An 18,101-nucleotide genomic window follows, 5' to 3' on the forward strand; every position below is an offset into this window, starting at 1 on the left:
AAACATGCTTTTGCAGTCAAATTGTATAGGCAGGGCTCACATGCATTCATATTGGTGTCCAAGAATGTGGTTTCTGGGGGCAATTTCTAGCTGTCTAGATTATCCTCTTAAAATCTGCCCTTTTGTCTCCATGCCTACCACCAGCACTTCAGTAGCAAGTCCGTGCCTTCCTCATTGTATGTCTGGATCACTGCCTCTTTCCATGTGCCTTAGTCTAGAATGATTTGTATTCTTCACAATCCCTTCCTCCGGTGAAAGCATTTCCCTCACCTTTTACCAAGCCTTCTTCCCTCTAAAAGAAATCAGGTCCTCAACACCTTAGGCATTTTATAAAGGTGAAGATGATGACCCAAAACTGGATTGAGCAGTGTGCCTGTCTTCTTTACTTATTCTCCTGGGAGTTACACACTGGAGCTTTTGAAATGGCTCTCTCCATAAATATTTTAGATATATTTGGAATTTTATACACACCTTTGTAGTGGTTCTAAGCAAAGGTGTTTCTGGGTTTTCTCAGCTTTCTGGAGCATTCCGTGGAGGGGACTAGGGATGGGAAGTAAATGTATTGATATGAGACAAAACAATTTCTTGTGCTGTACCCAAGGCCCGCGTCCATGGTTTCAGTTACCTGGATAGTCTTGGTATTGGCGTTTGCATAAACTATAGACAACAAGCTCATGGCAGATAAAGTCTTTATAGAAAGCTTGAATTAGCAAATGGATACACGAAATACAACCTATGGGAAGTTTTTCTGCTACCAATTGAGTGTTTGTACTTTTGAGGTAAAGATGCACTTGCTTTTAAATTTGTATTTGCAGGTATATACTCTAGGGAAGGAAGAACCTTTCAGGACCCTACTGTTTTATGTTAACCTTTGAGCTGCATACTAGTATTCATATCATGCTACTGAGTTGGTTTTTCATATTTCTGTATAATAACAGTGCATTGATCTGTTGCAAATCTGATGTAACGTGTGTGTGTGTGTGTGTGTGTACTGCTCAAGGTACAAAGGCCAGAGGCCAAAATCAGAGACTGGGTCTGTTGAATATCTCATCATTTAAGGTCGAGCTTAAAGTGTTATGATTTAGTACAATGCGAAGAGAACAGTTCTTCAGGCATCAGATTATTGAAATAGCTGGAACATATTGTCACTTAGGAAGGGATTTGGAGTTTGCTGCTAGGAAATGAAAAGGAAGGAAGCAGTTGCACTTACTAATTGTATGACAATTATAAAAGTTTATATGCTTTGTAATAATTCACTCATGAGCCGGTAATGGTACAGAAATTCTCTTTTGCCTTTGAAGAAACATTTCCCTTTCTACTCAGAGGTGAATTACAACCTAAGAAAAACCTACACAAAACAAGCATACGTGAATTAGATGGTCATATTGGATGGATGGTCATCTGTCGTTCGTGTGAAGAAAAATGCAATGTGTTGCAGGCGTTCCTTTTTGAGAAGTGAGGCTCCTGTGTTCACAGTCGGCATTTTTGTTTCTGTAGCTGTGCCACCAAACGTAGCAGAACTGAAGAATCTGGAAGTGCTTAACTTTTTTAATAACCAGATCGAGGAGCTGCCTACACAGATCAGCAGCCTTCAAAAACTGAAGCACCTGAACCTCGGGTGAGTATCAATGAGAGGAGCGAGGAGAGGGTGGAGGGAGGGCAGCTGTGGGCCAGGGCAGGTGCTGTTTATATTCCTGACTAGGAGAAGCTGATGGCTCATTTCTTTTCATGTTTTAGGTTTTTAAAAAGTTTTATTGTTTTAATACATACTTGCAATGGCCTACATTAGTGCATATCTATTTGAGGAGAAGTAATTCAGAAACTAATTGTTGGTGCAATAGGGATTTATTTTTTTTTTACTGTATTTTGTTTCCAATAAAATTTTATTTCAGTGATGTTAACTGAGAAGGGACTTATTTGCATGGCTTTAACCATTCAGACCAGTTGTTAATATGGTTGGTTTTTCCCTCTGTATTAAGTAGAGCTAGTTTACAAAGCACCTTCCTTCTATGGAGGGGAGGATACATTTCTTAGCATGGCTTTATTGATTTTTGCACTCCTATTATATATTCAAGAGGTTCTCATCCTAAGTCTGTCTTTATACAAAGATGAAGAGAGGAATTTTGATTCAGTTGAGGTTGCAGAAGCAGGTAGCCGCGAATAATAGGAATACCTTTTATCTGTATATCACTTTACGGTTTTCTCAGTCCTCATGTCAGCCTTTGACCCTGTCGGCCATGCGCAGGGAGGGCAGGCAGGCAGGCCTGCTTTCATTTCCAGGAGAGGGAGCCGAGCCCTTTCCGAGACGTGAAGTGGTTTGCTCCCAAGGTTCGTGGCCGAGATAGGCAGAGAACCCCCTTCCATCAGTCATCATAGATGCCGCCCAGAGCTTGGGCTTCTGAATTCCAGCTTCACTGTTGGAGCTGGTGGATGGAACTGCCCACTCATGCTTCATTCCCAAAGTAATGTATTCATGAAATTATAGCCATTAAACGCTCTAGTAAGTCAGTGATTTACATGGAGTAGTAATAGAAGCTGGCCAGGTATTTATCAATTTAATAAGAAGCAACCATAGGGAAAAAAAATCTCATTCATGGAATGAGTTTTAGTTTAGTTTTCATTCTTTCTACAGGGAGTTTGGTTAGACACTCCTATTTTGATGTTGATTCTGGTTGAAAGGTGATCTTTTCAAGGTCCATGAACATTCTTTTTCCTAATGTCAGAGGGGAAGTAACATCTAAAGGAGGGCAAATACCACTTTTAATCAAATGGCTTTTCCCCTATCTATATGGAGACTATATGCACATCGGAAAAGAAGGGATCTTTCATTTATATCTTTGTTTCAAAAATTATTGTCATGCTATTTAATTTGCATGTAAAAAGAAGCTAAAACTAGATCTATATACTAGGTATATAAAACTAGATCTATCCTTACTGTTAGTTTTTTAATTTATTAAATAAATTGTTACTTACATATAAGGTGCTAGGAACAGTACCTGTCACACAGTATGCAGTACATAAGTGTTAGCTATTATTCTCATCATTATCATTGTTTTATTTATTAATTCATTTAGTTTGGGACTATGTAAGTTCCTGTGCTATGTCAGGAACCTTGCTAGTGTCAGGGCCAGTGGTGAAAATCACAGTCCCTGGCCTTCAGTATGGGGGGCAGAGCCACTGTCAGTGAAGAGTGACCGTGTACAGCTGGGTCACTAATGCGTGGCAGGCTCTAGAAGTGCACAGGGAGAGGGGCCAGGAGCACAGTAGTCTACAGGTAAGGTTCTCAGGGGAAGAGTTCCTGCAGGGGTAGTACTTGAACCCAGACTTGATGCACCAGAAGGAATTCCTTAGACTCCCAAGCAGAGGGAAGACATCTCAGATTGTGAGAATGACACGTCTAAAAGCTCAGAGCACTGCACGTTCCGGGAATTGCAGGTGGTTTGGTGGTGGCTGAGTATGAAGTGTGAGGTAGGGAGCAGGAGGGGAAGAGGTGAGAAGAGAAGCATGAATGTCTGCTCTTCATTTAATGATAATTTCTTGAGCTTCCAGGTATGTACCAGGCTGTGTTGTAGGTAGTGGCCATTCAGCTCTTATGAGGCATACATCACAGTTGGGGAAAGAGACTGTAAACAAGTAAGTCATTGTCAAGAAGTCGGCGTGCTAATGAAAGGCCTCATGTGTCAAATAAAGGAGCTCCAGTTTTATCCTGCAGACCATTGAGGAGTTTGCAGAGCGGAGCAGCAGGTATGAGAGATGAGGTCATGTATTCGTTTGAAGGATTGTGTGGAGAAGAGGCTGCAGGGAGGTATGGCTAGAGGTCAGGGGCCCTGTGAGAATGCTAGATAACGTTCCTGGTGAACTTGGGCAGTGAGTGACAGTGGAGGCAGGGGAGGGCCTTTATGTGAGAACATAGAGGAGGTAGAAGTGACAAGACAGTGGGGGTGATGCCTAGGTGTTTGCTGTGGGCAGCTGAGACACAAATACAGGTGGAGGCAGAGTTCGCAAGATGGCGAGCTCAGGATTTGTTCCTCTGGGTTCCACATGCCTTAGGACCGAGTGGTAAACTTTCCTTCTTCTTTGAAGTATCTTAGTTACTTCTTTGTTGTCCTGAGAGCTGTTTGTTAAAAGTTTTCAGTGTTTTGTAGATCATATAAAGTTTTCTATAGTTAATTATGTAGCTACACAGATGGAGTTGTCAAAGTTTGAACAAAATTCTTAGTTCTCTAGGAAAGGAGTTAAGATGGGTTTCAAGAAAGGATACTTCTGTCCTCAATGGCATAGAATTACTTATACCTGCCCCATTCTATTTAAGGCAAGATGGCGCAGGCTACTTAGAATAAGCAGCCAGAATAAAAATATACACACTGGAGACCCTACCGCGGAGCAGTCAGACCATGTGTATGCATAATCCAGGGGGCAAGCTCGACCAAAAGTTGCTTTTCAAGTTTCACATAGTATTTGCTGTTTATTCTGGTGATCACAAGACATGAAAGGATTTTTAGGCTATCTGAATAAATAGAGTTATGTTCTTAATTCTTCAAATGTGACTCATTTTATAGAGCTATTTCCAAAAAAAAAAAAAAAAAATGTAGCCACATAGGTTACCTGTTTATAATTATTTGGAGATAATCTCACTTCAAGAGAACCATGGCCGACTGTTCTGAGATAACTTTCCACTAGTGAGATGCTGGAGCCCCTCTTGTGAGCAGCTAGGAGTTTCCACTAAGCACAGCACAAGTGTTCATGGATTTCGATGTTTTTTTTTTTTCTTTTTTCTTTCTTTCTTTTCTTTTTTTCTTTCTTGCTAAGTGTGTGAGCAGGTCACTGTGGAGGTGAGTAAAAGTCTTGCCTTTAGCCAGGAAGGTTCTATGGAAGCAAGAGGAGGGCAAAAGGACCTCCGGAGATCCAAATGTTCCAAAAGGGAATCATTAGTATGGGCCTTACTGTGGCTTTTGAAGAAGAGAAAGAAAAACGATGCCGAACAGCCTTTGACTGTCTGGTTTTGTAAATTTCTCCATCACATGTAGGCATTTTCTCATTTCCAGTATGCGTTTGGAAAATGTCCACAGACAAAGAATTTATGCCATTTGGCATGGTTGTGCCACAGCCACACTGGTGTGACACAAACAGAAAAACTACCCTTGCTAGTTGAGGCTTTCACCGTGATCTTCTCTGACGGTGACCTTTTGCCTTTTGGGGGCTGAGTAAAAATTCCTCTCAAACCTCTTGAAAAATAATTGTACATGTAGGTGTCATTTCTTGAGAACCCATGTGTGAGCCACGATTTATGTTAGATTTTCTTTCATCCTCCTGATGAACCTGCCAGGAAGGTGTAGCTAGCCTCATTTTACAGGTGAAGAGGAATTGGGTCTCAGAGAAGCTGAGTAAGTTCCCCAAGATCACCCTGCCAGCAGGTGCTAGAGCTGGACTTCAAACCCAGATCTGCTCTCTCACTGCCCCTACTGTAACCTGTCATGAACACCTTGAGTGCCAGTGCCCTCGCTGGGGGGCTCTGAGGTCACCTGTGTAGATGGAGCTGATGTTAGCATCCACTCTGGGGGAAGCCCATGCATACCACACATCATTCTGCAAAGAGATAGATGCTGGTGGTTACGAGTGTGCTGGTGTCAAGATTAATGGCAAGTAGTCCTCACAGCTTCCTGCATTGTTTGTAGCTGGGGCTGTTGCCAGCACAGCATGTGGACCTTCCGAAGCCTTTCAGTTAGAGTTTCCCTTCTGTCCACCAGGCTAGTGGGCCTCCTACTGTCACTTACTGGTATGAATCAACTGCACAGGGGCTCTCCTGTGTTTCTCACACGTTGGGGTATTGGTTCATTGTTCAAAGAGAAGGAGAACCTGCAGTTTAGTAGATTCAGGCTTGCTCTGTGCTGGAGATCGGGTGGGAACTCTCTCTTCAGTGAGAGGCCCCTCGCCTCTAAGGCAGCGATTTTCAACTGGTGAGCTGCAATAATTTTTAAAACATGCAACATACCTGACTATTTAGTCAGGGGCACTGACCCTTTTTCCCTTAGATTGTCAAATAAAAAAATGACAACAGCCAACACAACAAGAGCTGTCTTGGGTGAATGAACCAAAATTATACCTATTTTTTTTGTCATATTGGCAAAATATCTATTTTTTGGTATGCCACAGAATTTTAGCACTTCGTTTATGTGTGCTGTGAGATGAAAAAGTTTGAAAATTGCTGCTCTGAGGAAGTCTCACCATGGATTTCCTGTATTTCATGTTTCAAAGTGTACTTCTTTGTTTGGAGAGAAAAACTTTAGTGGTGATTTTTAAAGATGGGCAACTAAGAGCAATATTGGAAGAAAGAAGCACCTAAGGTGCGCACTCCCCACTCTCTGGCTTTCCCTCCCATTGACTCAGACCCTGCATGGCCATCCGAGGACCAGGAGCGCCTTGGCCTCAATGAGGTGCATGCGGGTGCTCTCTGACACCTGTCACCCCCTCCAACCGAGTCAGAAGCCCTTGGTTCGTAACCTCCCTTGGCCTGTTTCCTCATTTCAGCGTTACAGAGGTGGTTATAAATGCTCTCCTGCCTCTATTACGATTGTTTTGGTGATTCAGGTAAAATACTTGATACAAATATGCTTCACAAATTAAGAATTCGTAGAAAATAGCAGTTGTTACCATCACTGAAAATGGTCATCGAGGTTATTTTGTTAAGTGTAAAGTTAACCTAGGACTTTTCTACCTATCCTGAGGTGGAGATCACTCTTTTTTTGTGAGGCCTGGTTAGTGGGTGTGGACAGTATTGTAGTTCATATGAGAAGGATCGATGTCTAAAATTATTTGTGGTTTCACTGTCCCTCCCACCTTTTAACATGTCAGCCTTTACTAGATATTTTAAAAATCACTTTAAAGTCAACTTTTACCTATGCTCAAAGGGAACTGTATTAAGAAAAATAGGGTCTTGAGCCCTAGCTGGTGTGGCTCAGTGGATTGAGCACTGGCCTCCGAACCAAAGGGTCACTGGTTCGATTCCCAGTCAGGGAGCATGCTGAGTTGCAAGCCAGGTCCCTGGGAGAGAGTGTGCAAAATTCAGCCACACGTTCATATTTCTCTCCCTCTCTTTCTCCCTTTCTTTCCTTCTCCAAAAATAAAAATAAATAAATAATATATTTTTAAAAATCATTAAAATAATAAAAGAAAAATAGGATCTTAAAAAATTATAAAGAAGAATAATAGAAAAATAATTTCCTTACATTTCATTGGAGATGTGTGTGTGTGTGTGTGTGTGTGTGTGTATTTACATATATATATATATAAAATTTTCAATTTTGGTAAAATTCACATAACAAAATTTACCACCGTAACCATTTTAAATGTATGATTCGCTTGTGTTAAGTATATTCACATTGTTGTGCAGCCAAGCTCCAAAAGTTTCTCCTCATGCAAAACTGAAACTCTATACCCATGAAACAACCACCTCCCATGTCCCCTCACTTAGCTCCTAGTAACCGCCCTTCTTACTGGAGGTCATTTTGAATGTTAGAAATTGCAGAATAAAAAAGTGATCCTCCCCCCGCCCCCCTCCCTCCCTGGGAGGAATAAGTGAAATAAAGTCAAGTCTGAAAATTACAAAGCTTACTATGTCTCTTTTTGAGGTATTGCTACATTTATAAGGAAGTTTTTCTCTGGAAGGACAGATATTTTGTGATGATTTAATTTTTTGTGTGTAAAACAATGATGGAGCATCAGCACTGGAGAAAATGACAACCAAGACATTTTCAATTATTTCAAGGCCACATAGGTTCTTGGACTAACATTACAAGGCTGGTTAAAATAACAGAGTGATTATAGAACTATGGCCATTTCTAGGCTTTCAGCCTCTCACATGTGGCTTTTAGGCTTGTGACACATAGGTGATCTGAGTATTCTGTCTAAACATGTGTTTTGTGTGTGACGTCTTGGGTTTTTTTCCCCCACCAACAGCATGAATAGACTAAACACTTTGCCTCGAGGATTTGGCTCTCTCCCAGCTCTTGAGGTCCTTGACTTGACTTACAACAACTTGAGTGAAAATTCCCTTCCTGGAAACTTCTTCTACCTGAGTAAGAAACTTTTAATTCTATAAATCTCCTTAAAATGGTACTTTGAGTTCTCAAAGTGAAATTTATTTGTCAGGGCCCAAACTTCAAGAGAAATTATTGGACATACATTTTTCTTTTCTTTACAGATTCCTTTTGAATATTTCTTCATAGTTCAGCAGTATGTATATTTGATATATAGTTGTCGGACACCATTACGCTGAAGTGTACTTAGTAATGAGTGTCATATTAACTTTCTGATATAGATTATGTATCTAACTGAGAATGTCTCACATTTAGCTAAGAAGTTTGAGTTTCATTTTTAAAGAACATGCAAAAATATAAAAATATATGTGCCCTTCCGTGTTTGTTAATTATTTGCAAATTGATTATAAAAATACCTATTAATAAACCAGAGTTTTTAAAATTCTAGCCATAGTTCTTGTTTTAAGCCTTTTAGAAAGTATTCTTATTGATGTGGGCTATTTTGTTGATAGTACACAATTAAACACATTTTATCTTTTCATATGCAAACAAATTCTTGTTGCAAATGCTTATTAAAAATTAGGAAAAACTTTTTTTTCCAAGAACTCATGAAATATTTAGGAAAGAATTGCTTTCTTTCAATGAGTGTTCTTTTTCTCCAAATAGTGACATATATGGCATCCAGAAATACTGAATTTCCTGAATGAGGCTCTAAAATTATTATTATTTTTTTTTTACCTTAGCCATACTCTCTCTCTTAGACTTTCTTAAGCATGTGAAAACAACTCTATAATATTTTCTTGGGCCCTAGAATAAGTTGTTTTTTATTATGTAAATTAACATACAATTCTGTCAAATTTTAAACATTAGAATGTAATTGAATACCTGTAAGCAGACAAAAAAATTCATATATCTTGTGGTACACCTGTTTGGTTGAGGATAAAAAGATTCTTTAGGATTTTAGCCTTTAGTAATTTAGATCATTTTATCATTGTGTAGTGTTATGAACAAATTTCTGATTACTGGTATTTTGCCTAAGTTAGGGTTTTCTCTATTTTTGAACTCCATGTTCAAAAATATTTTAGCCCCCTTGTCTTAATTTATTTTTGTTGTTAAGGCTATAGAAACAAGTAATAATATAGTTGGCCCTAAACAACACAGATTTGAACTGTAGATCCCCTTACACATGGGTTTTTTTCAATAAATACAGTAAATATATTTTCTTTTATGATTTTCTTAATAACATTTTCTCTTTTCTAGCTTTATTGAAAGAATACAGTATATAATACACATAACATAATTAATGTGTTCATTGACTATTTGTTTTCAGTAAGACTTCTTGTTAACTACTATTAGTAGTTAAGCTTTGGAGTCTAAAGTTACATGTGGATTTTTGACTGTGCAGGGGATCATCGCCTCTAATCTTGTTCCTTTTCATTGTTCAGGGGTCAAGTGTAATTAGCCTGATTATGAAAACAGTGAACAGTGATTTTGGCCTCCACCACCTGAAAGCCTTTGAGTTGTTTGTTTATTTTTAGCCTAGTTCTCTTTACATGAAAGAGCCTTTTGCCCTAAGTATTGATATAAGTGACACAGTGGTTTTCTTTGTTTTACTTTGGATGCAAATGGAGTAAGAAATGTGAATCGGAAGTAATAGAAGCAAAATAGCTGTCTTTTCTGCAAATATATTGAAACTGGATGTCAAAAACTGCTGGTGCCCACAGTTGTTAATTGTGTCAGTCCTCTTGGATATAGATGTTTTCCTGAACACACCAGCCCCACAATAAGCCAGTAAATCTAAGTTTGACCTGCTTGTTATTATTGCGAGCCCTAGGTGTGTCACAGGCTTTTCAGCAGGCCAGGGTTATTAATCAAAGCTGACTCCCTTGTATTGATCAGTCCTCAAATGGTTGGGTTCCATGCTACCCTGTTTATATATTGCTGTTTAATTTGCAGCCACCCTGCGTGCACTCTATCTAAGTGACAACGATTTTGAAATCCTGCCGCCAGATATTGGGAAGCTCACAAAGTTGCAGATAGTAAGTAATTTATCTAAATTCTGAGAAAATCAATTCACTTCTGCAGCCCCTGTAGAAGTAGAACCAAGTCGATTTGAGCAGGAGTAGGGTTTGTTTTGCAGGAATGAACCACTGCTCTCCATACTGTTCTTGTTCATGTGCAGACACTTGGAAGTAAGTTGCAAGGATTGAGGCTTAAAGAAGAGAGGGCATGGAAGAGGACAAGAGTTTATGTTGAGTACCTCTTTATGGGAGTTTATGTGAAAGTGTTTTGACAACTCTTTGTTTTCCTATATTTAGCTCAGCCTTAGAGATAACGACCTGATCTCGCTGCCGAAGGAAATTGGGGAGCTTACTCAGCTTAAGGAGCTCCACATTCAGGGGAACCGCCTGACCGTTCTGCCCCCAGAACTAGGTAAGATTGCTGATGAATGAGCTTAGTTCTGGATTTAATTAATACCGATTACCCAAATGCAGCAGTTCTGAACAACGCTCTCTCCTCTTGTTGGCAAATACTCCACCAAAGCACCCCATTCTGATCATTTCCACTAGCATTTGTCATTGACCAGAGCCCAGCTGTGACGGGTCTGACCAGCCCTGAGCCATGGTCAGCAGCTGCAGCGCCCAGTGTCTCGGGAACTGCTCATGAAGGCGGCCTGTGTGCCGCAGTGAAGAACCTGAGGTCAGTGGGGGTGGTCTCATCCGTGGCTCCTCCTCGACTGGCTGGGGGTGTGTTTTGTTTTTGTAATCAAACCATCACTTTTATCTTTTTAACCCCATATTATTTTTTTTATTTTAATCTCTTGTAAACTTTTACCAAATAGTGTTTGCTTACAGCTGCTTGAAAATCTTTTTCCAGTCATAAATTTGGTTCTCTTCTGATTCCACCTCCACAGGCAATTTTTAAATGTATTCTAGCTGGGACTTCCTCTGTCCTATCCCATTGGCAGCTGAATCTTACTGTTCTGCCTGGTCACTCAGATGGCCCAAGGTGGGCTATGACCTTCCCCGGAAATAACATCCAAGCCTGTTATTCTTTATCCTCGGTATCCTTTAATTGCTTCTGTATGTTAAACTGCATTGTTTCTCAGACTATGACTATTTGCTTTTCTGGTCCCAAATACCATCATTTTAAAAAACACATTTGACCCTAAGTCTTTGAGGTGGTACCTCAAATGAGTCTGGTGGTTTTAAGGGAGCCAAGTTACTATAAATGTAAGCTCACTGAGAGCAGGGGTTGGGGGGCGGTGGGTCTTTTTTTGTTCCTCCATGCCTACTACATACTTGGGGTATGTGCTTAAGGACTATGTCCTGAGTGACGCAATGAAGTGAGACCCTCAGATAGGATAGCAAGGTTCTGAGGAGGCTATGAGCAGGCAGAGCCTGGCTTCTGTTCAAGGTGGCGCTGTTCAGCAAGGAAGCCATGAGCCGCGTTTCAGGTGCTCATGAGCCATGGGGAAGGGTGAAACGCAGGTACAGAACAGTTCCATCAGCACAGGAAGTCCTGTTAGGTGCTGGTCTAAAGGAAAGGAAAAGCATTCACATGATTCATGGAGCAAATGGAAAGTTTTATCGCCACTGTTCCTATCTCCTTTATCTCTCGCGTTAGTGTTAAAAAAAAGGTATAGAGGGAGAGTTGTACTGATTTTAAGGGCAGAAGAATAACTCAGCACCTTCCCTTCTCTGAGTTACAAGCAGTTAAGTCTCACTGTTGGAGCAGGATACAGGATCCAGAAAACATCTTTACAAATGCATTTAAGGCAGAAAAAACTTCTTGTGAAAAGAAAGATTTTTTACAGTGATTGTAAACCATAGGCATTAGCGTTACCAATACCAGAAGGGCTTTTGCGAATGCAAATACAGGCTCCCTCCCAGTCTGTTGAGTCAGAATTCCAGGCAGGAGACTAATTCTTGTTTCATTTGGTAAAGCTCACTTGTTGTGTCTGGCCTGCGTCCTTAGCGTGATTAAGAGAAATGAAAAAAAAAAGAAGCATATTGTGTTATTTTATTTTTCAAGCAGTGGGGCAATACAGGACATTAGATTAATCAGTGACTTCTATTAGATTATAATGTGTTAGAAAAAAATCTAGTTGAACCTACACATACCTGTGTATTTATATGTTAAAATCTTACACATATTGCTTATCCTATTTACATAGGACATATTATTATACTTGTCCAGCATTTTTGTTAAGTTCTCCAATAGCGACTTACATGGTTTTTATTCAGCAGTAGAATTAAGGGGAAAGTCTTTAAATAACTTTGTTTTTGTGAGCCATATCTATAGAAGTTGAATCTTAACATCTGCCTGGTGGCAGTTTTCCCTAATTACAGGTAAACACTTAGTTGGAAATAAATGATAAATCCCTGGGAATTTCTGTTACAAATCTAACTCAAGATGAAGACAGATGTATTATTTATTTTTAAACAGGGATTTTTTTAAAAAAAGTCAACTATAATAGATAACAATATAATAATAGCCAGTATGTGTGTCATTGTGCTGAGGCACAATTACGAGTGCTTTTCCTGTACTCACTCCTGTTTTGTAATAAGCATGATAAGTTAGAGGTGAGGAAACTGAGGCGTGGACAGGGTAGGCGACATGTTCCTAAGGACAGTGTTAGTGAGTCGCAAAGGAGGGAATGAAGCCTAGCAGGCTGTCCTCCAGGCCCACATCCCTACCCCCTGCGGTGTACTCCTTCCCGTTTGTGCCCGGAGAAGGGCTCTCAGAAAGTGGTTTCCAAGTGCGAACACAATGTGGCCCTGGCTCACTTCCCCAGTTGCTAGCAGGAGGACAGGTGACACAAAGTGGCCAGTTACATGGCCAGCTGGGATGATGTGTGAACAGCAGGGCCAGAGTAACACTTTGCAAAATGCAGATGAGATGGCCTCTGGGAAAGCAATTTCTGTCCCCTGTTCCACTCCAAGTTAGTTGCATTGTCCCTGGGGCTCTTCCTCTCAGTAAACACCCAGCTACAGCAGGAGCACCTCCGGCTGTGAACTGGCTCTCCACGGTGCGCACGTGAGCCGCACTAGTGCTGGAGCTGATGCACCTGATGTTCCTTATACCTGTTCCACCAGTTTCCACTGGCTGCAGGTTTGCTCTGGGTGCATTATATTTTTTTAAAGATTTTATGTATTTATTTTTAGAGAGAAGAGTGGGAGAGAAACATTGATTGGTTGCCTCTTGACCTCACCTGACTGGGGACCGAACCTGTAGCCCAGGCGTGTGCCCTGGCTAGGAATCAAACCAGTGACCTTTTGCTTCTCAGGATGGCACCCAACCAACTGAGTCACATCAGTCAGGGCTGCTCGGAGTGCATTTTAAAGTGTGGATAATGATCTCTCCCCCTGTATATTTTTTTTTACGTATCTGAATAAGCAAGATACATGCTTTTGAGATTTCTGTGAAATTTCCTTTAAAAACAAGTTTGGAGTTTAGTAAATAGAAACCTTGTTGGTAAGAGTATTGGTCCAAGCAAGGAAATCCAGTTGAGTTCTGACCTGTCAGATACAAGAACATGCAGGTATACAGCAAAATAAAGTCCGGAACTTGAATGGAGTTTCAGTAGGTAACGGCATTGCTTTCCTTTTGTTGTGTACCCCTGAGTAAGCTACTTTAACCATTATGTCTGATTCCTACACAGTAACTCACTTGATTTGATATTAATTCAATTTATCCATAGAAAATTAGATATAAATTTGGTCTGTCATTTACCAACCTGTTTATTTATTCATTCAGACTTTTACTGAGTTTCTACGTTAGACCAGGTCTTGTTTCCAAGAAACTTACTTTTCTGATAAAGTAAAATGCACATATTCAGCAACTGTTTATTGAGCCCCAGCTTCATGTTTTATTTCCTGAAGATACGACAAGAGACAAAACACCCCTTGTGACATTCTGGTGGGGGAGGATGGATGGATGGGTAGATAGCATACCAGATGACGATGAGTGCCCTAGGAAGAGAAGTAAGCGTGGAAGGAAGTGTACAAGGGTGGGGGGAGGGTGGCGAGTATTGATCTATTGCAGAATCAGCAGAGAGAACCTCACTTATGGGTGGGGTCTTTTAAGCAGAGACCTAAGGGAGAGAGGGAGCTTCTCTGGTAGAGGGAACAGCAATGCCAAGGACTGAGACGGGCTTGTGTGTTGAGGAATAATAACAATAGTGTAGCTAGAATAGAGTGAACAAAGGGGAGAGTTGGAAGAGATGAGCTTAGATAGGAAGTGGGGACTACATCCCATAGTAACTTGTGGCCATTGTAAGGACTTTGACTTGTACTTGCGTGAGACGATATAGGAGGAGCAAATAGTAGCCGCCCCTCCCCCCCCAAAGCTGCCCCTGTCCTAATCACCAGACCCTGGGAATATGCTACCTTGTGTGGTTAGAGAGCTTTACAAATATGATTTAGAATCTTGAGATGGGGAGGTTATTCTGCAATACCCAGGTAAACCCCGTGTTGTCATGAGCCCTTAGCAGAGGAAAGCAGGAGGGTAAGAGAGACTAAGTAGTACATGTGATGGCAGAATTGTGAGGTTGGAGTCCTGTGTGGAAGGAACCATGCGCCAGGGAATGCAGGCAGCCTCCAGAAGATGAAAAAAGCAAGAGAATGGATTTGCCCCTGAAGCCTCCAGAAGGAATGCCACCCTTCTGCGTTCATCCAGCTGGTAGTAATGGTCAGAGTCTGCATCTGTCTCAAAGGCAAAACTAACAAGGACTGGTCATGACTTAGATGAGGGGTATAAGAGTGAGGATTGACTGAGGTGTTGGACCTGGGGAACTAAAAGAATGGGAAAGATAACAGGAAGGGTAGGTTAGGAGATGGAGGGAGGCAAGGAGCTAATCATGAGCAGAGTTTGGGTGTCTTAAGTTTAAGATGCCTTTTGGATTTTTAATCGAGAACACAATTGGAAATTAGAATCTGGAGTTCAGAGGAGAGGCCTGGGCTGTGTAGATAACTTTGGGCATTATCAGTATAAATGTAATGCCTCAGATTGGATGAGATTCCTCTGAAGTGACTGTAGAGGGTGGAAGATTGGTCCATGAAACATCATGCGTCCTCGACACTGGAGCCAGAGGATCGGGCACCTTGTGGCTCAGGCTGGCCTCCCACGCAAGAATCCATTGCAAGGTCAGGGGCTGTGGCTTTCCCTGGGTGGCCCACAACAGCTTCAGTGCTAATGCAGTAGGATGGTGCTTGTGCTTCAGGGGAAGACTGTTGCTCCCAACAAGTGTAGATGAACTGTGCCAGTGAAGAGTGAAATAGGCACAACTGACATTTCCTGAGCTTGCCTGAATCCAAAGTCTCTTTTGGACCAGTATGTTCAACTCAGAGCCGATCTCCTTTAAAAAAGCAGCAACATGACTGACTAAAGTTTCACCTACTTTTCGTTAGTGGGATAGAGGAAAGGCCTGCTGTGGTGGGAGAGGAAGGAAATCCTCTGCCCAGCCTTGGAATAGACAAAGCCCCAGAAGAAGCGGGCTCATGGTGATTTCAAAGCTGGTAGCTTTGTGAGCACTCCTCTGTTCTGCTTTTGCATTTTCTTACTATCACACATGAGATAGTTGTCTTACGAGTTGAGGATGTAAAATGTATGTTTTTGTCTGATTTCTTTTCTGAGTTTTCCAGGATTCAGCTACTTGTTCTGGATGGAATCATTACAGGTTTTGTGGCTTCTGCACAGTCATGGGGAGTCTTCTGCAGATCTCTGTCTCTGGAGAAGAAAAATTGCATAAGGTGGCTAGCCATGCAATGAAGCGAGTGTTTCAGATGTCAGAACCTCATCCACACCAGTTGGAGCAGTCAGTGGGGGAGATGTATGCGATGCTACATGTGCCTGGGGCCAGTGGGCTCAGAGTCATGCTCAGTACGCCAGTAGTCAATGGCAGCTCTTATTACAGAAATATGAGAAGCTTATGTATTCTTTCTAATGTGCTTGGAAGGGTGGAAACAACTATTAATTGCATTCAGAAAGTAAGTGGTCATGAATTGAGAATTTCCCTTTAATTGTATTGTGTATAATGAACAGAATTAAGAAAGAGTAGATATACCAGTCTAAAATCCTTCCTATTATACTTCTTAATCCTTTTCTTTATGGTCGTGGAGAATCTAAAGGAAAATACTTTCTTTGGAGGCAGGCAAGGAGGAAATGCAATATTTTCTTTTTGGTCATAAAGTTTCTGATTTTAAATGTCTTATTGCCTCTGTGTTATTGTCACTCTGTCAATTGATTTCCAGTTATTTTATCCAGATGTTTAAACATTTTAATGTGTATAGTAGATTGCAGAGGTTTGACTCCTCATCACTAGATTTGGGTTCAGTACTCATTACCCCAAGTCCATGCTTTGTGACTGTAGATAAGTTATTTTACCTTTTATGTCTCATATAGAAGGAGGGTAATGATAGGCCTTTCTCATAGATTTTTTTTGTAGGATCAAAAGAATAATCTATGTAGAGAACCTTGCCTTATGCCAGGATTAAGTAAAAATGCTCAGTAAATATTAGGTAAACAAACATGCATGCAGGGGTGTGTGTGTGTGTGTGTGTGTGTGTATGTACACATGGGATTTTTATACTATGAGACTGTATTTAGAGGGTGGTTTTATAAAACTGAGCCCTTCTAAGACAATCTAAGCCTAGACCTTGTCTCAAGTCCCACCTTTCAACAGGGAAGAAGAAAGGTAGTTAGTGGTGAGAAAGAATGACCAAGATGTTTCAAAGGCCAAAGAAAGTCTCTGTCACACACTGTGATTGGTCAGTTTATCATGTCAATAAAAGAGAAGCTGTGAATTAGCTTCTTGTGTGAAAACTGAGAAGGCGCATTGGTGGTGTGAGGACAGCTATGCCCGGGAAGAGAGGGGGCAAGAAAAAAGTGCAGGTCAGACAGGGAGCCGGCTCCACGTGGCGAATGCTCAGGGTGGGTGCGAGGTCCCATAAGAAGGGTTTCACTGTTATCCTTTCAATCCCATCGTCATAATTTTAACAGTAGTCTTTTAATTTCACAAATGATTTTCCAAGTCTCTGTTTTTTTTGTGAGTTTTATATTGAGGCTGGGAACAGGTCACCTGGTTTTCTACCTATAAAGTTCTATGGTTAACTTTTGATTGGGCCATTGGTGGCTTTGTTGCTTACTTCATTGATTCATTCATTAATTCATTTAGTTATTCACTTCATTACTTTTTGACATCCTTTGACTGTGTACTTGTCCCTAAGTTCTGGGTACTTGGTAGTGCTTGCACTAACTAATTCAATTCACTTTTTAGTCTCAAGATGTGATCTCTGCAAGCAGCAACTGTGTTTTCCAGTTGTTTAATTCCTCTCTGTCTTACATTACCTTTTGTGACAGTGCTCATTTCATTGACAATATTTTTCTTTTCCCAGAATGACTTCTCATGATAATCACTGTTGTGAACCGCTTGCTTTCATTTTTTAATGTTACTGATGTGTGCATACACCGTAGTCCTTTTGTCACTTGTCTACATGTTATTAATTGGTTTCATGTTTAAAGCACACTATACAAATCCATTTTTCTAAGTCTTTCCTATTTTGTTATAAATTAAAGCCATTAAAGATTCAGAGTGTGAAGTCTGACTGGGCAAACTAGTTTAGCTACCACCGGAAATCCCTTAAGTCTTAAGAAAAAAATGCAATGGCAGTTATTAACCATCTCCAGAAAAATCAGGCACCGAGGACATAAAAAGAAGTTAAAATTTTTTTTCTTAGTCTAGGACCTCCATTTTGGACAATTGGAGGCTCTAACCCAAGGCATCTGCCCTAACCCAAGGCATCTTTATTTATTTATTTTAATTTTATTTTTCAATTACATTTTACATTTAATATTATTTTGTATTAGGTTCAGGTGTACAGCACCAAGGCATCTTTATATTGTTATCAGAATTGGTTTTCTCTGCCTAAATCCAGTTACTTGTGGAAGGTAGAGTTGGATTGTGGTCTATTACATTAGATTGAGAAGTAGCACTACTGAATTTGCCATCTTTTCCGCTTCTCTTCTCCTTAGTTTTGTTGATGTGTCCATCTTAGACTTGTC

The 18,101-nt window shown here is 40.6% G+C and overlaps 1 protein-coding gene across 2 annotated transcripts in view; it reads left to right on the forward strand.

Moving 5' to 3' along the window:
* Positions 1 to 18,101, forward strand: part of RSU1 (Ras suppressor protein 1) — a 181,217-nt gene that overhangs the window by 40,839 nt on the left and 122,277 nt on the right. For both annotated transcript variants that reach the window (XM_054593145.1, XM_054593136.1), the window contains exons 4-7: positions 1,498 to 1,618; positions 7,957 to 8,075; positions 9,993 to 10,075; positions 10,355 to 10,469. In XM_054593145.1, the coding sequence (XP_054449120.1) occupies positions 1,498 to 1,618; positions 7,957 to 8,075; positions 9,993 to 10,075; positions 10,355 to 10,469 (438 nt within the window). The remainder of the gene's footprint in view (positions 1 to 1,497; positions 1,619 to 7,956; positions 8,076 to 9,992; positions 10,076 to 10,354; positions 10,470 to 18,101) is intronic.

This window comes from Pteronotus mesoamericanus, unplaced genomic scaffold (assembly GCF_021234165.1).
Source record: "Pteronotus mesoamericanus isolate MK-2021 breed Mesoamerican mustached bat unplaced genomic scaffold, CSHL_Meso_final contig_130, whole genome shotgun sequence".
NCBI lineage: Eukaryota > Metazoa > Chordata > Mammalia > Chiroptera > Mormoopidae > Pteronotus > Pteronotus mesoamericanus.